General features: G+C 46.7%; 1 protein-coding gene across 2 annotated transcripts in view; it reads right to left on the bottom strand.

Moving 5' to 3' along the window:
* LOC106586823 (anion exchange protein 3) overlaps nt 1-24,178 on the bottom strand; it is a 96,589-nt gene that overhangs the window by 18,783 nt on the left and 53,628 nt on the right. For both annotated transcript variants that reach the window (XM_082969177.1, XM_014174518.3), the window contains 11 exons: nt 13,897-14,042; nt 11,873-12,053; nt 11,268-11,403; nt 8,173-8,347; nt 5,456-5,564; nt 4,294-4,698; nt 3,566-3,784; nt 3,039-3,187; nt 2,297-2,491; nt 1,878-2,081; nt 1,702-1,791 (listed from right to left, as the gene is read on the bottom strand). In XM_082969177.1, the coding sequence (XP_082825303.1) occupies nt 1,702-1,791; nt 1,878-2,081; nt 2,297-2,491; nt 3,039-3,187; nt 3,566-3,784; nt 4,294-4,698; nt 5,456-5,564; nt 8,173-8,347; nt 11,268-11,403; nt 11,873-12,053; nt 13,897-14,042 (2,009 nt within the window). The remainder of the gene's footprint in view (nt 1-1,701; nt 1,792-1,877; nt 2,082-2,296; nt 2,492-3,038; nt 3,188-3,565; nt 3,785-4,293; nt 4,699-5,455; nt 5,565-8,172; nt 8,348-11,267; nt 11,404-11,872; nt 12,054-13,896; nt 14,043-24,178) is intronic.

Here is a 24,178-nt window from a genome sequence, read left to right as displayed (position 1 = left end):
AAGCTTTGGCCAGGTCAATGAATACGGCAGCACAGTATTGTTTCTTATCGATGGCGGTTACGATGTCGTTTAGGACCTTGAGCGTGGCTGAGGTGCACCCATGACCAGCTCTGAAACCAGATTGCATAGCGGAGAGGGTGCGGTGGGATTCGAAATGGTCGGTAATCTGTTTGTTGACTTGGCTTTCGAAGACCTTAGAAAGGCAGGGTAGGATGGATATAGGTCTGTAGCAATTAGGGTCAAGAGTGTCACCTCCTTTGAAGAGGGGGATGACAGCAGCTGCTTTCCAATCTATGGGAATCTCAGACGACACGAAAGAGAGGTTGAACAGGCTAGTAATAGGGGTTGCAATAATTTCGGCAGATAATTTTAGAAAGAAAGGGTCCAGATTGTCAAGCCCAGCTGATTTGTAGGGGTCCAGATTTTGCAGCTCTTTCAGAACATCAGCTGAATGGATTTGGGAGAAGGAGAAATGGGGGAGGCTTGGGCGAGTAGCTGTGGGGGGGTGCAGTGCTGTTGAATGCAGTAGGGGAAGTTAGGTGGAAAGCATGGCCAGCCGTAGAAAAATGCTTGTTGAAATTCTCAATTATAGTGGGCTTATCGGTGGTGACAGAGTTTCCTATCCTCAGTGCAGTGGGCAGTTGGGAGGAGGTGTTCTTATTCTCCATGGACTTTACAATGTCCCAGAACTTTTTAGAGTTGGAGTTGCACGAAGCGAATTTCTGTTTGAAAAAGCTAGCCTTGGCGTTTCTAACTGCCTGTGTGTATTGGTTTCTAACTTCCCTAAAAAGTTGCATATCGCGGGGGCAGTTCGATGCTAATGCAGAACGCCACAGGATATTTTTGTGTTGGTTAAGGGCAGTCAGGTCTGGGGAGAACCAAGGGCTATATCTGTTCCTGGTTCTAAATTTCTTGAAAGGGGCATGCTTATTTAAGATGGAGAGGAAGGCATTTTTTAAAAATAACCAGGCATCCTCTACTGACGGGATGAGGTCAATATCCTTCCAGGATACCAGGGCCAGGTCGATTAGAAAGGCTTGCTCGTTGAAATGTTTCAGGGAGCGTTTGACAGTGATGAGTGGAGGTCGTTTGACCGCTGACCCATTACGGGTGCAGGCAATGAGGCAGTGATCGCTGAGATCTTGGTTGAAAACAGCAGAGGTGTATTTAGAGGGCACGTTGGTTAGGATGATATCTATGAGGGTGCCAGTGTTTGCGGCTTTGGGGTTGTACCTGGTGGGTTCATTAATAATTTGTGTGAGATTGAGGGCATCAAGCTTGGATTGTAGGATGGCTGGGGTGTTAAGCATGTCCCAGTTTAGGTCACCTAGTAGCACGAGCTCTGAAGATAGATGGGGGGCAATCAGTTCACATATGGTGTCCAGAGCACAACTAGGGGCCGAGGGGGGTCTATAGCAGGCGGCAACGGTGAGAGACTTGTTTTTGGAGAGGTGGATTTTTAAAAGTAGAAGTTCAAATTGTTTGGGTACAGACCTGGATAGCAGGACAGAACTCTGCAGGCTATCTCTGCAGTAGATTATGACGAGGAAGTACAGGAGAGTTGGTTGTGAGAGACGTTATTTAAATATTCAATGTGTTAGTGGTGTGTGAGTTAGGGCGCGTAGTTATCAGGGATGGAGTGGAGCCTTTTGATATCTGTACGGATAGATGGAGGAGTTAGTTGTTAGTTGTCATGGTTACCTGGGTATATGTGTCGGGGACGGAGTAACTCAACAGTACAGAGAACAGGATGGAGATGGGGATGCCAAAGTCTCCGATGATTCTTCTGGCCTTGGGGGATCACATGATAAAAAACTTGACATGAGCCCATAGAAAACACATGAGGGGTTTCTGAGAAAATGGCTGCGATAGGTTACCTTCCCGCCCAGGAATCGACTGTTGCGCAATTTCCTAAGGAAGTAGGCCACAAAGAAGGTACCAAGCATGAGGATGAAAGACAGCAGGGCCGTGTTAGGTTGGTTTAGGATGGGGCCGTGGGGGTCTGTGGGGTTGGTGAACTCCATGCCAGGAAGGCCGAAGGCAGGCGGGTAGCTTCTCATCAGAGGATGCTCCTGGAATACCTGTAAAAAGGAAAAATACCCATGTCACAGTCAAATGGACGGATCCCATGCAACCAGCTGGGACTTACCATAAAATGATTTATTTTAATTTCAGTGATTATTATATGCCAAATACCACATCTGGTCAATTTTATCTATTCTATTATTTTCCAAAGAACAACAAAGTTACAGCCCTTTAGACTGTCGTCATGTAAAACACTGTCTACTGGTTGTACCTTGATGAGCTTGGAGAAGGTCTCGTAGATGAAGATGAGTGAGATGAGGAACGCAAATATTTCCTGGGTGAAGGGTGAGATGTATTTAACCAAGAAGCTTCCCTCGGCCGCCACTATCAACAGCACTATGAAGACGAGCCAGAAGCCGACCCACACCCGGCCCGTCAGGTACTCAAAGCCCTGGGCCTGGCAGAACTGAGGGTGGAAAAGGGAGGGAGGGAGGGTTAAATAGATGTTTAACCTTTTACTGCCGAGGGCTAAATCAGGGTTACACAGAGTGTTCCTTGGTAGTCTTATTAAATAAATATACTTTGAAACAAATGTATACACCTCACACACATGGTTTTTGCCTTAGAATAAAGAAGACACCTGTACCACGTCAGATATAGAGTTGAAATGTTTTACATTTTAAATTTGCATCCCAAAATTACACTTTACATACATCATAGAAGACTGAAATATAACAAAACAGTTTGACATAGAAACACTTTTCAGTGGGTTTTTAAAATAATGTTTATTATTTCTGAAAAAATGTACAACATTCCACCCATGAGGCCACTAGGTGATTTGACTGCAGGAGAGGGCTATTGGGCTCAGAATAGGAGAAAATAGGCTTTCAAATGGAACATGAACTTTCCTAACGTTGTCATGACAATTTTTTGAATGCATAAAATGACTGTGATTTTTGGATGGATTATAAATCTACCATCGCCATGCTGTAAATATGTTTCTGTTCAGGCACCTTGTAGAAGGCCTCCTCAAACACCAGCAGGGGTCCTGAGAAGCCGATGATGAGGAGGGGCTGTCCGGCCATCAGAGAGAAAAGTACCCCCAGGGTTGCCGTGGAGATGATGAGCTCAGACACTCCCATCATGCCCTCCGTTTTCTCTCCTGTTTAAATGGAAAGGCAGAAGGATATTGACAGACAGTTTTAAACGTCCTCTCATTCAGTAACAGCTACTTTCTAGTTAATGAGAACACTGTACAGTATCAATGAACAAATCAGTATCTAAAACCTACAGTGACATGTACAGTAGAGATACAAGGAAATGGTGATGCCCAGCTAGCTAGGTCGTCACAACATTTTTTTTCCAATTTGAGGATCTATCAAGCTAGCTGGTTATTTAGCTAGCTGGCTCTTTATGGAGTACACATCCTCTTAGGATGGATAGCAAACATGTCATTGTTTGTTCTGACAAGTCAGTCAATCACATTCTTGAGGTAGAAGAAAAACAATTATTGTGGGCATGAGCCCCCATGCTCTCTTACCCAGGAGCCCTCCAAAGGTGATTGTGGGTGAGAGGGCGGCGAAGTAGATGAAGATGACGGCGGCGATGCACTGTGAGTCCAAGGCGTCCTTGATGTCGCTGGCGTAGCGCGGGTAGCGCCGCCTGATGTCATGGATGAGGCCTCCGAAGGGGATGCCCGACCTCTTCATGGGGTCCACCTCCTGGTCCTCCTCCTCTTCCTGCTCATCCTGGCTCACCTCTGTAGAGCGGTTTGGACAGACAGACAGACTTGCACATTCATTCATTCTACTTGCACATCTATGGCCTATTTATTGCCTTACCTCCCTAATCTTACTACATTTGCACACACTGTATATAGATTTTTCTATTGTGTTATTGACTGTACGTTTGTTTATCCCATGTGTAACTCAGTGTTGTTTGTGTCGCACTGCTTTGCTTTATCTTGGCCAGGTCGCAGTTGAAAATGAGAACTTGTTCTCAACTGGCCTACCTGGTTAAATAAAGGTGAAAAAAAAAAGAAAGACAGGCAGGCAGACAGACAGACAGAAACTTACATATACAGTATGCCTGGGATTCTCAATCTAGTCCTGGGACCCTAAACGGGTACATATGTGCTTCACACATGAGGTATCGGCTAAATAAATGAATGGTCTTCGAAAATATACTCGTAATTATATAAGGACTGTAGGAATACAAAAAAATTCTAAAATAAAAAGTAATTAAATCAATCAAAGACATTATAATCACCTTTGGTTTCCTGGTCTGTCCAGGGGGTGGGGTGGGTCTTGATGTTCTCTCTCTCCTTCCTCTTGCGCAGCATCTGTTTCTGGAAGGAGGCTACTGTCTTCAGCAGGTCCTTGCCTTCCACGTCCGATGGGGGGATGACGATGCTGCAGTCCAAGAACTCATTAATGCCGTTCAGCAGGTCCTGCCGGTCATCCGCAAAGTAGGCCACCTCGTGGAAGTTCTTGTCAGACATGAGGGTGGAGAAGGAGCGTCCAATCTCATGGTAGTCCATGTTGGACTGAGCGGGTCCAAGCAGTGCAAAGAGGAAACGGACCGGCACCGGCACCTCCAGGACTGACTCCAGCAGGACCGCCTCACTCAGCCTGATGAAGGCCATGGCTGGCTGCTCCAGGAACTCCACGCAACCTGAGGAATGACACACAGTGGAGGATCTCCGGGACCAATGCTTGTGCTGATGGGTGATGGCTAACAAAGGCAAGTTAGGCTAACCATGCATGGACTGGATATATCCAAGGGTCATTCCAGGGCAGCTATTTTGTTTGAGAAATCGCATTTGCTATCACTGTCAGGGGAGAGGTGAGTTGTGCCAGCTAGAAATTAAATGAATTGGCATACAGGGTTCACCCCAGGATTTTCAAACAATGTTGTACTGCTGAGTACGGCAGGGGGTGGAGCATGGGGTGGGGGCGGTGACTGGAGAGGGGGAGTGATTCAGAGATTTTGGGGGGGTTTAACACCTGTAACTGCCATTTCCTGCAATCTAGAGCAAAAAATAAAATACTATCTTAAGGTATGGTGCATGGCCTTAAAAGATAACAAATAAAGTAAAAAGATATATATATATAAAATATATATATATATATATATATATATATATATATATATTTGACATAGTGGCACAGCCTGTCCACAAGCTGACGCAGCGCCACCCTTGCATTCTTTGGGGAGAACCCTGGTACACAACACCTTAGGCCTATCACGTGAATGGAAAAAGTCAATATTTATGTAGCCTGGAAATACATGTACATCCAAAACACACGCACACACAACATACATTCAGACACACACATACAAACACACAAACACACACACGTCACACACTCCTGCACACATGCTTGCACATAGATACCCGCACCATCACGCACACACTCCTTAAGCTTACCCACTAAGACCACGGTTGCTTCTGCGTCCTTGGGAATCTTGGCTAGGAGTTTTGTGTGTTTGGTAACCTGTTGTTGGAGAGCCATCGGAAGGGGGGGATGGAATGATTTCTGATGTGATAAACCAGACAAACGTTAACAGGTGGGTGTAAGATAAACTTCAGAATGTATTTCATGTTAAGCCTGTGGCATGTGCTAACACAAAGCTTTTACCAGACATTCACAGCAACAGGCTCTTTCCTTGGCCTCAGTTTGTCCAAAGCTCACAAGTGTATTTAAAAAAAAAGGCTACATTTGTCAATTTTACAGATTGTTATGAACCACGAACAGTCGAACAGGGGTCGGCTAAATGCCCGTGAGGGATTTTGTTTTTGTCCCCCCCCCAAATATTTTTGTCATAAACAAGACTGTAAAATCACTGTAAAATCACCAAGAATTCAGCAAAAAATACATATATTTCGGAAATGTCATCCCAAGTATTCCCACAATAAACAAAGAAACATATGTGATCATGTCTCAATGTAATCAAGTTATGAATTTATTGTTATTTTCAAATACAATCTCTTTTTGGGCTTAGTTGTGATCAATTTGCAGTACAAAATATTATAATTATGTTCCTGCCCCCTGACCATCCACTCTGACAAAGATTGGCTGAATCTAGTTGTCTACCCCTGACATACAGAAATCGACAAAGTGACAGGTATGAAATGGTAAAATCCCTTTTAAATGTTTTGAATACAACTGGAGTTATTGATTTTTGATGAGTTGTTTGAAATTTTCCAACGTTTCAAGCCACGGGGAACATTACAGTTTCACAGTCAAGAAGTGTTAACAAGGAGAACCTCTGTAAGCTGACTAAGAACCTAATTGACCACATGTGGAGTGGCTAATAGGAGCTTTCTTTCTGTTTCCAATTCCAAGAACTATCTGTGTCTCTCTGTTTCCCACCGTGGCTGCATTACTGTACTAGCCGCATATATCTGATGTTTTAGTATACTCAATAATGCCCTCAAACTCAACTCTGGACCTCAAAGCCAGTTCCACTGCTTTTTTAAATTGTTTCCCTCTAATCAGGGACATATTTAGACTTAGGACACCATGTGGGTGTACTTAATGATCAGGTAGAAGATAAAAGCAGCAGGCTGCGGACCTCGTAGGGTCAGAACTGAATACCCCTGGCCTAATGTATGTTATAGACAGGTGTATATAATGGGGTCAAAATAAAAAACAATATGACATTTCAAGGTGGAATTTTTGTAATATCCTCCATGTCTCAGAACTTGTAATCATCTACTCAAATGACTCCTCTACTGTTTTCAGAGGAATTGGACAAGGCTATTGAGCCAAGAAGCAGTGTAGTCTGTCCATCTGAAGGACGATTCAGGCGTGTGACTCAGATGCAGACACAATATAAAATGCTAATTGTCTTCGCAACTCTAACTGTACTGGACCAAAACTTTAATCTTTACACATCCATCTCCACTCCAGCCTACTGATTAAGATGAAGAGCTACTGGGCTCTATTCAATCCATATAATGGAAGTGCTCTGGATAAGAGCGTCTGCTAAATGACTTAAATGTAATGTAATGAAAGTTCAGCATTACAGCCGTGATTGGCAATGTTCCTGCATTAGCACAGACTGCATTCAAGGTAAATGCTGCCTATGTTGGCTCATTCTGAAATTACCTTTACATTTCTATCGCACAATCTGTAACGCTTCAGTGATCCAGTTGAATTAGAGCCCTTAGATCACTTTATTGGTAAATTGCACACAAGGTCTAATTGAAATTTGACTTCCGCTTTTAAACCAACCCTTCCGAAAGACACACCTACATACTGCATGGTCGGAACTAGAAGCACAAGCATTTCGCTACACTCGCATTAACATCTGCTAACCATGTGTATGTGACCAATACAATTTGATTTGATATACAGGTTTTGGAGAGGTGCGTGGGGCTGCCACACTGGGCACACTAACCACTAGGCTGCCTGTTTAACCACTAGGCTACCTGTTTAACCACTAGGCTGCCTGTCTAACCACTAGGCTGCCTGTCTAAACACTAGGCTGCCTGTCTAACCACTAGGCTGCCTGTCTAACCACTAGGCTGCCTGTCTAACCACTAGGCTGCCTGTCTAACCACTAGGCTGCCTGTCTAACCACTAGGCTGCCTGTCTAAACACTAGGCTGCCTGTCTAACCACTAGGCTGCCTGTCTAACCACTAGGCTGCCTGTCTAACCACTAGGCTGCCTGTCTAACCACTAGGCTGCCTGTCTAACCACTAGGCTGCCTGTCTAACCACTAGGCTGCCTGTCTAACCACTAGGCTGCCTGTCTAACCACTAGGCTGTCTGTTTAACCACTAGGCTGCCTGTCTAACCACTAGGCTGCCTGTCTAACCACTAGGCTGCCTGTCTAACCACTAGGCTGTCTGTCTAACCACTAGGCTGCCTGTCTAACCACTAGGCGGCCTGCTGCACAAATTGAAACAAAGAGCAACATTCTTCCTAAGCAGCCGCCAAGCAGCCTCCAAGCAGCACGCAAGCAGTGCCAAGCAGCACTCAAGCAGCCACCAAGCAGCACCCAAGCAGCCTCCAAGCAGCACCCAAGCAGCACCCAAGCAGCATCCAAGCAGCTTCAAGCAGCATCCAAGCAGCTTCAAGCAGCATCCATCTCCACTCCAGCCTATAGATGTGCACTAAACTAAACAGACAAGCTCACAAATGCATCTCTGCTCTGCTGCTTCTTTTCATGGTGGAGGTCCTCTGTAGGATCTTCAGCCACTAGGGCCGCCTTGGTGTCGGGAACGTGGTTGTGGTTGCGTTGGAAGCTGCCGTGAAGGCTTTTAGTAGAGTGGTTGCGATGGAAAAGGCCCTCCTTTTCGTCGTTGGGGTGGCTGGAAGCAGGAGATACAGGAGGTTGTATTACATTAAGAGCATGGGGCTGGGAGAGGGACACAATGCAATAGAATTGGAACTTCATGAAGGTTGTTAAACTATATAATGTGTTCCTTCAATACGTTGGTGAGTGGCTGATAGTTTATGCAGACAGAAAGGAAAGGAAACAGAAAGGGAACAATCCTCCATACATACTGTCCAACAGCTCTTTCAGCATATGGGCTCCACTGAATTGTGATGGGTGTGTCTCTGTTAACAAAGACACTGCAGTGTGTGTGTGTGTGTGTGTGTGTGTGTGTGTGTGTGTGTGTGTGTGTCTGTGTGTGTGTGTGTGTGTGTGTGTGTGTGTGTGTGTGAGAGAGAGAGCAGGCCCCACACAACACACAGACAGTTTGATCACACTCCCGCTCCAACCCAAAGGTGACATCACCACCATCATTAGGTCCGTTTGCTCTCGTTACCCGCCTCCCGAGTTGGACACAAAAGCTCAACAAAACAAAGGAACAAGGTGTGACACCACACCGGATTGTGCTCAGGCAGCGCCCAGACTGAGTAAGCCATGAGCTAAATTCTACAGCCACCTTGATGTCTTTCTTTCCACATCATCAATTCCTATGTTGAACTGGCTCAGCCAATTAGACAGCTTTTTCCCATGGAAAGCAGCTGGTGACATGATGGGAAACGTTGCCGAAAGGTTTCAACTGATGGAGTGTGTGTGACGAGGCCTGGTGGCGGGGGTGTTGATCACCGTCTGTTATGTGTGTGTGTGTGTGTGTGTGTGTGTGTGTGTGTGGTGTGTGTGTGTGTGTGTGTGTGTTTATGCTGCACATACAGTGAATCTCTCTGAACGGTTAACAGAGGTGCCACCTGGCCCAGTTTGCTCTATGGTTGGTGACAGACTGTCAGGTGACTTGTCACTGACCCTTGGTGTGACATGGCGTACAGGGAAGTTGGCATCATAAGACAGAGACTAGGCAGGTGCTACTTCTGGGATGAAGCCAGAATACCTTGACAATGTATGGACTTAATACAACTGAAACCATATTTGTCCTCAAGCTTCACTATCACAACTATAAAAAGGACTTTGATTTCCATGAGAGACATTATTGATGCTATTTCCCTATTGTCCCTTCTGACAGACTATGAAATGAGGTGATTGTAACCTGTACCAATCCAAATGCTCTGTAGCAACACAACGATCGACCTCAGACACTGACCCCAAAAGGCCTAGACCTATCCATCCGATCATCCAAAAGGCCTAGACCTATCCATCCGATCATCCAAAAGGCCTAGACCTATCCATCCGATCATCCAAAAGGCCTAGACCTATCCATCCGATCATTCAAAAGGCCTAGACCTATCCATCCGATCATCCAAAAGGCCTAGACCTATCCATCCGATCATCCAAAAGGCCTAGACCTATCCATCCGATCATCCAAAAGGCCTAGACCTATCCATCCGATCATTCAAAAGGCCTAGACCTATCCATCCGATCATCCAAAAGGCCTAGACCTATCCATCCGATCATCCAAAAGGCCTAGACCTATCCATCCGATCATTCAAAAGGCCTAGACCTATCCATCCGATCATCCAAAAGGCCTAGACCTATCCATCCGATCATCCAAAAGGCATACCATTAAAAGAAAAATGGATGATTGCTTCAAGCAAACCCCAGGAACACACCACAACACCAGTCAGAAAACCATGACTGTTGAGTCTCCGTAAAACATTTATGTGTCACCACAGAATAACTGTAAACACCATGGTAAGTTAATACAGTTGATGGACAAACATGGTACCATTATGTCCTCTTCTTCACTGGAGGGCTTGGGGACGGCGCTGGGACCAAGCTGGGCCTAGGGACCAAACTGGGACTAGGGACCAATCTGGGCTTAGCAAAAACTGAATCTGAGGTCAGAGACAGATAGAAGGGAGGGTTCACACATATTGAAAAGGTGTGTATGCATGTGTATAGTTTGAGATGCATTGATGCCACATAGGCCTGTGCACAAACGTAAGGCAACTTTTGGGGTTGTACTGAACTGTGGCAAACCACCACATTGAAGACAACAAAACATACATAGAGAAAGTCTTCCTTTATCCTTCATTCATGTGTTCATCCTGCTCTGCCCTCAACCTAATTACATTTGACTGCTGATATTCTTCAAGCCTTTTTCCTCCATGATATGTATAATTCTGGTTGAAATCTATCATGTGCCGCCAATGCAGCAGCTCTGTTAGGGCAAATGGTAATGAACTGTAGATCAATAGAAAGATAAGACAATGGAGGTTGGGAGGGAGGGTTGGCATCGGGGTGATACTCTTTAGTATTTTCATGTAGGACTGAAATTATTATTTTTTTTTTTTTTACAAATGTTTTATCTGTTTTATGCAACAATCTCTGCTCTCTACTGTTGACCTCCCACTTGTAATCCTGGTTTGAGGTCAAACATCACTTACTGCAACCCCAGTAGATGTGGCCTCTCTATGGCACTCTATTCCTTAAAATGTCCACTACTGTTGACCAGAACCACAGATCCAATGGGCTTTGGAAAACAGTAGGGCAGTAAAAAAAAAAAGGTTTCTTTTTTTACTTTAGTTTTTTAGTAAATATTTTCTTAACTCTATATCTTCAACTGCATTGTTGATTAAGGGCTCATCAGTAAGCATTTCACGTTAAGGTCTACTACACCTGTTGTATTCGGCGCATGTGACAAATAAAGTTTGATTTGATTTGAAAAAGTAAGACACTACATAGGGAACAGGGTGCCGTTAGAGAAACAGCCCTGGACTTCCTCTCTCTGATTGACATGTGATTAAGACTTAGGGGTGATGATACACGTTCTTGACACCATGTATATTAACAGGTGTGGAATCTTAACGTCCTCTGAGCTGAAGCCTGGATAGATGACCACTCACTGGTGTTTGAGCAGCAGGGCACGGAGCACGTTGGCCCGGTCCTCCGCTCTGATCTGGTCTGAGATGATCATGGTCTCCACCACCAGGTTGGCGATGCCAGGCAGAGTGGTCTGCTCCAGGTCCAACAGGACGACACCTTAGGGTGGCATGGAGGGGGGAGACAAGGTTTTATTAGTGGTAAGTTTGTGACTGGGTGTGTATCTGTGTGTGTGTGTATCTCTGTGTGTGTGTGTGTGTGTGTGTGTGTGTGTGTGTGTGTGTGTGTGTGTGTGTGTGTGTGTGTGTGTGTGTGTATCTGTGTTTGTGTGTGTATCTGTGTGTGTGTGTATCTGTGTGTGTATCTGTATCTGTGTGTGTACCTGTGTGTGTGTGTATCTGTGTGTGTGTGTGTGTGTGTGTGTGGTGTGTGTGTGTGTGTGTGTGTGTGTGTGTGTGTGTGTGTGTGTGTGTGTGTGTGTGTGTATCTGTGTTTGTGTGTGTATCTGTGTTTGTGTGTGTATCTGTGTGTGTGTGTGTATCTGTGTGTGTACCTGTGTGTGTGTGTGTGTGTGTATCTGTGTGTGTGTGTGTGTATCTGTGTGTGTGTGTGTGTGTGTGTGTGTCACCATGTGTGATGGTCCTGCGGAGCTCCAGCAGGCTGCGGAAGGAGAGCGAAGCCACATGGGGTTTTCCCCAGCGGTCTGTCTCCTCCTCCACGTCCTCCTCAAACTTGATCCAACGAGCCGTCTCCTTCCAGCGCATCTTCAGGTTCTTATCCACTATCAGCTCGTTGAGCTCCACAAACACCTACAGGTACCAAACAGACAACTAGTTATCCATAACTTCACCTACAGGTACCAAACAGACAACTAGTTATCCATAACTTCACCTACAGGTACCAAACAGACAACTAGTTATCCATAACTTCACCTACAGGTACCAAACAGACAACTAGTTATCCATTACTTCACCTACAGGTACCAAACAGACAACTAGTTATCCATAACTTCACCTACAGGTACCAAACAGACAACTAGTTATCCATAACTTCACCTACAGGTACCAAACAGATAACTAGTTATCCATTACTTCACCTACAGGTACCAAACAGACAACTAGTTATCCATAACTTCACCTACAGGTACCAAACAGATAACTAGTTATCCATTACTTCACCTACAGGTACCAAACAGACAACTAGTTATCCATTACTTCACCTACAGGTACCAAACAGACAACTAGTTATCCATTACTTCACCTACAGGTACCAAACAGATAACTAGTTATCCATTACTTCACCTACAGGTACCAAACAGACAACTAGTTATCCATTACTTCACCTACAGGTACCAAACAGACAACTAGTTATCCATAACTTCACCTACAGGTACCAAACAGACAACTAGTTATCCATAACTTCACCTACAGGTACCAAACAGACAACTAGTTATCCATTACTTCACCTACAGGTACCAAACAGACAACTAGTTATCCATAACTTCACCTACAGGTACCAAACAGACAACTAGTTATCCATAACTTCACCTACAGGTACCAAACAGATAACTAGTTATCCATTACTTCACCTACAGGTACCAAACAGACAACTAGTTATCCATAACTTCACCTACAGGTACCAAACAGATAACTAGTTATCCATTACTTCACCTACAGGTACCAAACAGACAACTAGTTATCCATTACTTCACCTACAGGTACCAAACAGACAACTAGTTATCCATTACTTCACCTACAGGTACCAAACAGATAACTAGTTATCCATTACTTCACCTACAGGTACCAAACAGACAACTAGTTATCCATTACTTCACCTACAGGTACCAAACAGACAACTAGTTATCCATAACTTCACCTACAGGTACCAAACAGACAACTAGTTATCCATAACTTCACCTACAGGTACCAAACAGATAACTAGTTATCCATTACTTCACCTACAGGTACCAAACAGACAACTAGTTATCCATAACTTCACCTACAGGTACCAAACAGACAACTAGTTATCCATTACTTCACCTACAGGTACCAAACAGACAACTAGTTATCCATTACTTCACCTACAGGTACCAAACAGACAACTAGTTATCCATTACTTCACCTACAGGTACCAAACAGACAACTAGTTATCCATTACTTCACCTACAGGTACCAAACAGACAACTAGTTATCCATTACTTCACCTATGGTCATGGGTCTTCTTTTCTAGTCCAAGAACCGAGAAAAAGAAAGTAGATGTTAGCTCTAACCTTCCAGGAACATTCAGGGGACCAAATAGTCATTTCATTGCAAATGGGACAGAATGTGATCTACTCAGATAACACTGATAGAAATAGTAAACAAATTTAGAACATATGTTCCCATGGTCACTGATTAAATCATACAGTCAAAAAATATATATCCTAAGCTCATGACTGAGGGCTTAGGCCTATGTCATGACTCCAACAGGAGATTCTGGCAACACACGTCCTTACTGTAAAGTGAAGTCCTTACTGTAAAGTGAAGTCCCCTGGCTTTAGAGCTGCTTAATCTTTAGTAAAAAAATACTTGGAAGATCGTGTGTTATTAATTATGTAATACATCCAATCAATCAATTAACCAATCAACTGGCGCTGTGTAGTCGATGTCTCACCTCATGGGTCTTCTTGTCGGCCGCTCTCTTCTTCCTCTTCAGGCTGGACTGGGGTGGAGAGCTGTTGCTGTTCTGAGTGAGATGGCATCGAGACGACTTCTTCACCAGATGACGCCTCACCCCAGGGTTGTCCTCGAATCGGTGACCTTAAAGCACCACAACAGGAGTTATTGTTAATGACACAGAGGTCAGCTGCAGAAAAGGTCAACTGTGTTCACTCAAAGGCCTACGATAGTACACACACTCAGATTATCCAACTGATGTATGACACATTTGCCATTTGTTTTTATTTGTCTGCACAACAGAACCGTCTCCATCTTTTTTTTATTACAATCATTGTGTCAAATGCATTATACAACCTGTGTGTACTGGGGCCAAAGACTGGCTGAGCACTTTCTCTATGGCGGTGCTATGTCTTGTGACAATAAAAAAATCTGATTTCAGTTGATTAAAGTTTCCATTGGAAATAAAGAGAACATAGAAAGAAGGGTAAGCAGCAGGTACATGTGGTAACTGAGGTTCTGTGCACAGCTAGAGTAACGCACAGGGGTGCTTATTTTGGGTGGTTGTTCGTCCACAACAGACCTGTAGAAGCTAAAAAATCCTTATTCAATTTTAAAGCTCTTCAGGCCACAAACCATATTTTATTGAATTTTGCGTAATTGACAGTATCTACTCATCAGGAGAGGGACCAAGCAAGCCTGTAGGGGGAGAGGGCCTATTGAGGCTATAGGGGGTGGAACAAGGGAGAAGGCCTGGTGAGGCTATAGGGGATGGAACAAGGGAGAAGGCCTGGTGAGGCTATAGGGGGTGGAACAAGGGAGAAGGCCTATTGAGGCTATAGGGGGTGGAACAAGGGAGAAGGCCTATTGAGGCTATAGGGGGTGGAACAAGGGAGAAGGCCTGGTGAGGCTATAGGGGGTGGAACAAGGGAGAAGGCCTGGTGAGGCTATAGAGGGTGGAACAAGGGAGAAGGCCTGGTGAGGCTATAGGGGGTTGAACAAGGGAGAAGGCCTGGTGAGGCTATAGAGGGTGGAACAAGGGAGAAGGCCTGGTGAGGCTATAGGGGGTGGAACAAGGGAGAAGGCCTGGTGAGGCTATAGAGGGTGGAACAAGGGAGAAGGCCTGGTGAGGCTATAGGGGGTTGAACAAGGGAGAAGGCCTGGTGAGGCTATAGGGGGTGGAACAAGGGAGAAGGCCTGGTGAGGCTATAGAGGGTGGAACAAGGGAGAAGGCCTGGTGAGGCTATAGGGGGTTGAACAAGGGAGAAGGCCTGGTGAGGCTATAGGGGGTGGAACAAGGGAGAAGGCCTGGTGAGGCTATAGGGGGTTGAACAAGGGAGAAGGCCTATTGAGGCTATAGGGGGTGGAACAAGGGAGAAGGCCTGGTGAGGCTATAGGGGGTGGAACAAGGGAGAAGGCCTGGTGAGGCTATAGGGGGTGGAACAAGGGAGAAGGCCTGGTGAGGCTATAGGGGGTGGAACAAGGGAGAAGGCCTGGTGAGGCTATAGGGGGTGGAACAAGGGAGAAGGCCTGGTGAGGCTATAGGGGGTGGAACAAGGGAGAAGGCCTGGTGAGGCTATAGGGGGGTGAACAAGGGAGAAGGCCTGGTGAGGCTATAGGGGGTGGAACAAGGGAGAAGGCCTGGTGAGGCTATAGGGGGTGGAACAAGGGAGAAGGCCTGGTGAGGCTATAGGGGGAGAGGGCCTGGAGAGGCTATAGGAGTGGAACGAGGGAGAGGGCCTGGAGAGGCTATAGGAGTGGAACGAGGGAGAGGGCCTGGAGAGGCTATAGGGGTGGAACAAGGGAGAAGGCCTGGTGACGCTATAGGGGGAGAGGGCCTGGAGAGGCTATAGGAGTGGAACGAGGGAGAGGGCCTGGAGAGGCTATAGGGGGAGAGGGCCTGGAGAGGCTATATAGGGAGAGGGACTGGAAAGGCTATATAGGGAGAGGGCCTGGAGAGGCAATAGGGGGAGAGGGACTGGAGAGGCAATAGGGCGAGAGGGACTGGAGAGGCTATAGGGGGTGGAACGAGGGAGAGGGCCTGGTGAGGCTATAGGGGGGAGAAGGCCTGGAGAGGCTATAGGGGGTGGAACGAGGGAGAGGGCCTGGTGAGGCTATAGGGGGGAGAAGGCCTGGAGAGGCTATAGGGGGTGGAACGAGGGAGAGGGCGAGGCTATAGGGGGTGGAATGAAGGAGATGGCTTGGTGAGATGATAGAGGGTGAATGCCTGGTGAGGCAATCAGAGGAGAGGGCCTGGAGAGGCTATAGGGGGTGGAACAAGGAAGAGGGCCTAGTGAGGCTATAAGGGGGTAGAACGAGGGAGAGGGCCCTCTAAAGACAAAGTTTGGGGGAAAAGGCTAGCCAGGTGTGTGAGTGTGTGTATGTGTGTGAATACTCTGGTGTGTATTCAGATGCTCGACCGTGGGCTGTGTCATCTCCCTGGGGAATGGGGGTGGGAGCTCACTCACAGCTTTGTGTCGATGCCAATCAGAGGGCTGGTTTTGCAGACAGTCTGGGGAGAAGACCAGACCACCTCAAGGCCTCAGCTGCCTTGTGTTGTGTTCTAGACACACCCACCACAGAGAGGGCCAGAAACAATGTTCCCTTTCTCATCCTCCATCCCTCTGACCCAAAGTTCATCCCTCCATCCTTCCATTCTTCTTTGTGTGGTTCTGTTCAGACAATATATTCATAATAAAAAAGGCTCTATGCTAACAGGTCTGGGAGTGCTCCCAGGGATAAGTCGGTATTGAACTGGAAGAGACGCCCTTTGGCTGGACTCGCCCTGAGCTTTGCTAGCTAAGTACAAGTTCTTCTGCTGCTCGTAAAATGCATTTGCTTGACAACAACCCACATTCTTTTGACAGATGCCATTTCACAGTCCCTTTGTCTCACTAGTTAATCATAATAAGAAGCCATTGTTGTGACTTCATAATGAGATAATATATTGTAGCTATTTCAGGGTGTCACCCAAACTGGGACTTGAACCCAGGGCCAGTGACTGTCAACCTAATACCTTATCCAAACCTCTTGACAAGGACACTATGTGTTGGGTTAAGGTCGCTACACTACCCACTTCCTTCAGGGGAGCTCCATATAGCTTGTCAATCCAACACATTTTACATGACATTTTAGTCATTTAGCAGACACTCTTATCCAGAGCGACTTACAGTAGTGAATGCATACATTTCGTACATTTCATACATTTTTTTATTTTTTTCGTACTGGTCCCCCGTGGGAATCGAACCCACAACCCTGGCATTGCAAACACCATGCTCTACCAACTGAGCCACACGGGACCGCACCTAAGCAGCGAACGATAAGAAATCCTTGACGAGGCCGATAGCTGTTGGGTTAACGTTGCTCCAATATGCATGTCAATGTAAATTCAAGTCATCGTCATAACTTCTCAAAGTATCGCCTGTGTCCTTCAGGAGTTTCTATTGTCCTGTCTGTAGGCTCTATCTGGTCTCTGTGTCCTTCAGTAGTCCCTATTGTCCTGTCTGTAGGCTCAATCTGGTCTCTGTCCTTCAGTAGTCCCCGTTGTCCTGTCTGTAGGCTCAATCTGGTCTCTGTGTCCTTCAGTAGTCCCTATTGTCCTGTCTGTAGGCTCAATCTGGTCTCTGTGTACTTCAGTAGTCCCTATTGTCCTGTCTGTAGGCTCAATCTGGTCTCTGTGTCCCTTCTAAACGCTCTATAACCGCACTTCTCTAGCTCGGTCCTTCCCATACCTTCTATGTGCCACTGAATATTCCCTTGAGAACGCCACTTTTCCCCGTCTGCCCATTCGATTCTACAATTACCAGTCTGTATGGAAAAGCTTTGATTCAGATTAACACAGTAGTGGAAATGGACACCCCACTTCCTTGCCATAGTCTCTCCAACGTAGCACCCCATATAGCTGGTCTCTTCTCCTTCTGTGAATCTTCTATCGCCCCTTAGTGAGGAAGTCATGTTCATTCATTCTGTATTCTACCACAGGTCTCTTTGTAGCCCCTCTATTGCCTTTCATCAACAGTGTAGAAGTATTGCACAAATGCGTATTATGTGGTTTATACAGTAATATATCGTCAATTCCTGACGACAGAGTGACTTTGTGACTTTTCCAATTGGGAAAATTGAGATATTGATCGATCATCAACTCATCATCATCACCTTCTCCGCTTTAGTATAGTGGTGTGTGTCCCTACGTGTCACGTGGGAGACCAGGGGTTCAATTCCCTGACAGAGAGGAAGGAGTAGCCTGTCCTAATAAATAAGAATTTGTTCGTAACTGACTTGCCTAGTTAAATAAAGGTTAAATAAATAAAAATCCCTGGGGCTGGTTGTGTCCCTAAGGTAACCCCTATTCGTACCCTATTGAAGGTGTAACGTATAACCTGTATGGCTCATCTATACAGAGCCATCAACTAGATTATACATCCTCTGTCTCTCTACTTGTCTCACTCCCTCTTGCATAATTCAAATCAAAGGGTTTATTGGCATGGGAAACATATGTTTACAATACCAAATCAAATGGAATAGACAAACAAAAAGGGAAATAAACAATAAAAATGATCAGTAAACATCACACTCACAAAAGTTTGTAAATAATTTAGACATTTCAAATGTTATATAATTGTCTATGTACAGTGAGGGAAAAAAGTATTTGATCCCCTGCTGATTTTGTACATTTGCCCACTGACAAAGAAATGATCTGTCACGGTTGTTGTAGGATGAAGCGGACCAAAGTGCAGCGTGATTATCGTTCCACATATTTTATTGAACTGTTAAACTATGCAATACATACAAAATAAACGGAATAAACAAAAACAACAAACCGTGACGAAGAGTTAACATACACGTACTCAAAAACAATCTCCCACAAACCCAGGTGGGAAAAACACCTACTTAAGTGTGATCTCCAATTCGAGACAATGATGACCAGCTGCCTCTAATTGGAGATCATCCCAAACAAAACCCAAAATAGAAATACAAAAACTAGAACATAACAACATAGAAAATCTAAACTAGAAAAAAAACCTGTCAAGCCCTGACCTAGTCTACCATAGAAAATAACAGCTTTCTATGGTCAGGATGTGACAGTACCCCCCCCCCCCCCCCAAAGGTGCGGACTCCGAACACACCTAAACAAACACGAAAAAAAAAGGAGGTTTAGGGAGGGTGACTAATGTCTATGGCAGTACACAGAACCTTCTCATCCCGCGGATCCTCCAGCAGAGGAGGCGGCTCCAGTTCGGGGCGTAACCCCCGCTCCGCCCGCTGATCTCTCCGCTTTTGTGTCACCGGACCCTGGATCATCGCCAAAGGACCCGGACCGTGGATTATCACCGGAGGTTCTGGACTGCATCCCGCCGCTGGAGGTTCTGGACTGCGGACCGCCGCTGCAGACTCCAGACTGAGGACCCCCGCTGGAGACTCCGGACTGCGGACCGTCGCTGAAGACTCCGGACTGCGGGCCGTCTCAGGAGGTTCCGGACTGCGGGCCGTCTCAGGAGGTTCCGGACTGCGGGCCGTCTCAGGAGGTTCCGGACTGCGGGCCGTCTCAGGAGGTTCCGGACTGCGGGCCGTCTCAGGAGGTTCCGGACTGCGGGCCGTCTCAGGAGGTTCCGGACTGCGGGCCGTCTCAGGAGGTTCCGGACTGCGGGCCGTCTCAGGAGGTTCCGGACTGCGGGCCGTCTCAGGAGGTTCTGGACTGTAAAACGTCGCTGGAAGCTCTGGACTGGGAACTGTCGCCGGAAGCTCTGGACTGGGAATGCGCACTGGAGGCCTGATGCGTGGGGCTGCCACAGGTGGCGCCAGACTGGTAACACGAACCTCAGGGCGAGTGTGGGAAGCAGGAACAGGACACGCCGGATTTGGCAGGCGCACTGGAGGCCTGATGCGTGGAGCTGGCACAGGTGGTGCCAGACTGGTGACACACACGTCAGGGCAAGAGCGAGGAGCAGGCACAGGGCATACCAGGCTGGATAGACTCACTGGAGGCCGGGTACGTGGGGCAGGCACAGGATATACTGGGCTGTGGAGGCGCACTGGAGGTCTCGAGCGTAGAGCTGGCACAACCCGTCCTGGCTGGATGCTTACTTTCGCCCGGCAAATGTGGGGCGCTGGCACAGGACGCACTGGGCTGTGAATACGCACTGGCAACACAGTGCGCAGAGCCGGCGCAGGATATCCTGGATCGAGAAGGCGAACTGGAGACCAGGAGCGCTGAGCTGGCACCACACTTCCTGGCTGAATGCTCAACCTAGCTCGACAAATGCGGGGCACGGGCACAGATTGCACCGGGCTGTGAATGTGCACTGGCGACACAGTGCGCATCACCGCATAACACGGTGCTTGCTTCGTCACTCGCTCCCCACGGTAAGCACGAGGAGTTGGCTCAGGTCTCCACCCTGACTCTACCAATCTCCCCGTGTGCCCCCCCCAAAAAAAACATTTTTGGGGCTGCCTCTCGCACTTGCCTCGTGGTTGGTATAGTGCCTCGTAATATCGCCGATCTGATTGATTGATTGCTTTTTTGGACAGGTGTCTTTTATACAGGTAACAAGCTAATCTCAGCTCGTTACCTGTATAAAAGACACCTGGGAGCCAGAAATCTTTCTGATTGAGAGGGGGTCAAATACTTATTTCCCTCATTAGAATGCAAATCAATTTATAACATTTATGACATGCGTTTTTCTGGATTTTTTTGTTGTTATTCTGTCTCTCACTGTTCAAAAATACCTACCATTAAAATTATAGACTGATCATTTGTTTGTTTGTGGGCAAACGTACAAAATCAGCAGGGGATCAAATACAACACTGTACAGTGAGGGAAAAAAGTAACAATGTGCAAGTAGTTTAAGTACGAAATGGACAAGAAAGAAACAGATAAATATAGGTTTTATTTACAATGTTGTTTCTGCTCCTCTGGTTGCTCTTTTGTCATGGTAACGATCCATCCACACATCGTGCTGCTGTGATGGCACACTGCGGTATTTACACTAACAGATATGGGAGTTTATGAATGTTTGATTTGTTTAAAATTATTTGTGGGTCTGTGTGATCTGTGTCTCTAATATGGTCATACATTTGGCAAGAGGTTAAGAAATGTAGCTCAATCCCAGTGTTAACTGTGCCACTAGAGATTCTGGGTTTGAGTCCAGGCTCTGTCACAGCCGGCGGTGACCGGGAGACCCATGGAGCGGCGCACAATTGGCCCAGCGTCGTCTGGGTTAGGGGAGGGTTTGGCCGGCAGAGCCCTGATGTCCCCCAGGGCTCTGTTCTAGGCCCTCTCCTATTCTCGCTATACACCAAGTCACTTGGCTCTGTCATATCCTCACATGGTCTCTCCTATCATTGCTATGCAGACGACACACAATTAATCTTCTCCTTTCCCCCTTCTGATAACCAGGTGGCGAATCGCATCTCTGCATGTCTGGCAGACATATCAGTGTGGATGACGGATCACCACCTCAAGCTGAACCTCGGCAAGACGGAGCTGCTCTTCCTCCCGGGGAAGGACTGCCCGTTCCATGATCTCGCCATCACGGTTGACAACTCCATTGTGTCCTCCTCCCAGAGTGCTAAGAACCTTGGCGTGACCCTGGACAACACCCTGTCGTTCTCCACTAACATCAAGGCGGTGACCCGATCCTGTAGGTTCATGCTCTACAACATTCGCAGAGTATGAACCTGCCTCACACAGGAAGCGGCGCAGGTCCTAATCCAGGCACTTTTCATCTCCCGTCTGGATTACTGCAACTCGCTGTTGGCTGGGCTCCCTGCCTGTGCCATTAAACCCCTACAACTCATCCAGAACGCCGCAGCCCGTCTGGTGTTCAACCTTCCCAAGTTCTCTCACGTCACCCCGCTCCTCCGCTCTCTCCACTGGCTTCCAGTTGAAGCTCGCACCCGCTACAAGACCATGGTGCTTGCCTACGGAGCTGTGAGGGGAACGGCACCTCCGTACCTTCAGGCTCTGATCAGGCCCTACACCCAAACAAGGGCACTGCGTTCATCCACCTCTGGCCTGCTCGCCTCCCTACCTCTGAGGAAGCACAGTTCCCGCTCAGCCCAGTCAAAACTGTTCGCTGCTCTGGCACCCCAATGGTGGAACAAGCTCCCTCACGACGCCAGGACAGCGGAGTCAATCACCACCTTCCGGAGACACCTGAAACCCCACCTCTTTAAGGAATACCTAGGATAGGATAAAGTAATCCTTCTAACCCCCCCCCCCCCTAAAAGATTTAGATGCACTATTGTAAAGTGGTTGTTCCACTGGATATCATAAGGTGAATGAACCAATTTGTAAGTCGCTCTGGATAAGAGCGTCTGCTAAATGACTTAAATGTAAATGTAAAATGTTCTTTTCCCACGCGCTCTAGCGACTCCTGTGGAGGGCCGGGCGCAATGCACGCTGACATGGTCGCCAGGTGTACGGTGTTTCCTCTGACACATTGGTGCGGCTGGCTTCCGGGTTATGCAGGCATTGTGTCAAGAAGCAGTGCGGCTTGGCTGGATTGTGTTTCGGAGGACGCACGGCTCTCGAGCTTTGCCTCTCCCGAGTCCGTACGGGAGAGGCAAACTACCAATTGGATACCACGAAATTGGGGGGGGGGGGGGAATAATAATAAAAATAAATGTAGCTCAGTTTCCACCTCATTTTGTGGGCAGTGGGCACATAGCCTGTCATCTCTAGAGCCAGGCATGCCTATAGCAGCCTTTCTCAATAGCAATACTATTCTGACTGAGTCTGTACATTGCCAAGGATTTAATTGGGATGTTGAGCTTTATGTTCCTTTTGATGGTACAGAAGGCCCATCTTGCCTTGTTTCTTAGATCGATCACGGCCTTGAGAAAGTTACCTGTGGTTTTGATGTTTTGGCTGAGGTAGGTGTAATTCTTTGTGTGTTGTAGAGCAACGGTGTCTAGATAGAATGTGTATTTGTTGTCTTGGCTACTGAACCTTTTTTGGAATAGCATTATTTTTGTCTTACTGAGATTCAGTGTCATGGCTCAAGTCTGATAATCTGCAAACACTAGACACCCGGCCTTTCCAGTAGGGTGAGGCTGGGGGCTGCAGACTGTTCTAGTTAATTAGCCCTTGCCAATTCATTGATATATATGTTGAAGAGGGTGGGGCTCAAGCTGCATCCCTGTTTCATCTCATGGCCCTGAGGAAAGACATCTGTGTGTTTATTGCCAATTTTAACTGCACACTTGTTGTTTGAGTACATTGATTTTATAATGTCATATGCTTCCCTCCCCCCAACAACGCTTGCCATGAATTTGTATAGCAGACCCTCAAACCAAATTGAGTCAAATAATTTTTTTAAAAATCAACAAATGAGAAGACTTTGCTTTTTCTTTTTGTCAATTTGGATGATCAGGCCTTGGTTTTCTCTCTCTCTCTCTCTCTCTCTCTCTCCCTGTTTCCCCTCCCTCTCTCTCTCTCTTTCTGTCTCTCTCTCTCTCTCCTGTTTCCCCTCCCCCTCTCTCTCTCTTTCTGTCTCTCTCCCTCTCCTGTTTCCCCTCCCCCTCTCTCTCTTTCTGTCTCTGTCTCTCTCTCTCTCTCTCTCTCTCGCTGAGGAGATCTTTAGGAGCTTGTGCTTCATGTCCATTCTATCCATCGTTGTACAGCAGCGCTACATCAGAGGAAGCTGGTGTGAGGAGCTATATGAGGAAGGGCTCATTGGAACGGAGTCAACCGTGGTTTCCATATGTTTGATGTGCTTGATACCGTTCCATTAATTACATTCCAGCCATTACAATGAGCCGATCCTCGTATAGCTCCTCCCACCAGTCTCCTCTTTGCTACAATGTCATAGTGACCAGCACCTAGCTAACCCTCACAGCACTTCTGCAGAATACCAGTGTGTCCCAATCCAATGGTAGTCAGAAAAACAGCAGTACAGTTTGTCAATGGGATATCTTTCCAGTTCAGTAAGTGGAGAGGCCCCCCAGGGCCAAACATGGGCCACGTGATCAATAGGTTAGCAGGGAACGACGAGAGGTAGAGAGGGTGCCAATTCACCCATGACCCAGGACTTGAGAGAGCTTTGATTTCCACACCACCATTGCAAGGCCAACCAAGCATTGGCATTAATTAGCTTCTGTTTGTTTCTACATACAAATCAATGAAAACAACTCTGAATTCTCCCCAATCAATCGCCAATGTCAGGGCTTTCCACCAAAAGGGCAGAGTGCTATTCCATCACGTCAGACTCACACTCGCCTTCCCTGTGGCTCAGTTGGTAGAGCATGGTGTTTGCAACGCCAGCATGGTGTGTGCAACG

This window comes from Salmo salar, chromosome 25 (genome assembly GCF_965601325.2).
Source record: "Salmo salar chromosome 25, fSalSal1, whole genome shotgun sequence".
Taxonomy (NCBI): domain Eukaryota; kingdom Metazoa; phylum Chordata; class Actinopteri; order Salmoniformes; family Salmonidae; genus Salmo; species Salmo salar.
Note: the sequence above shows the minus strand (reverse complement) of the source record. Positions and strands in the feature narration are given on the sequence as shown.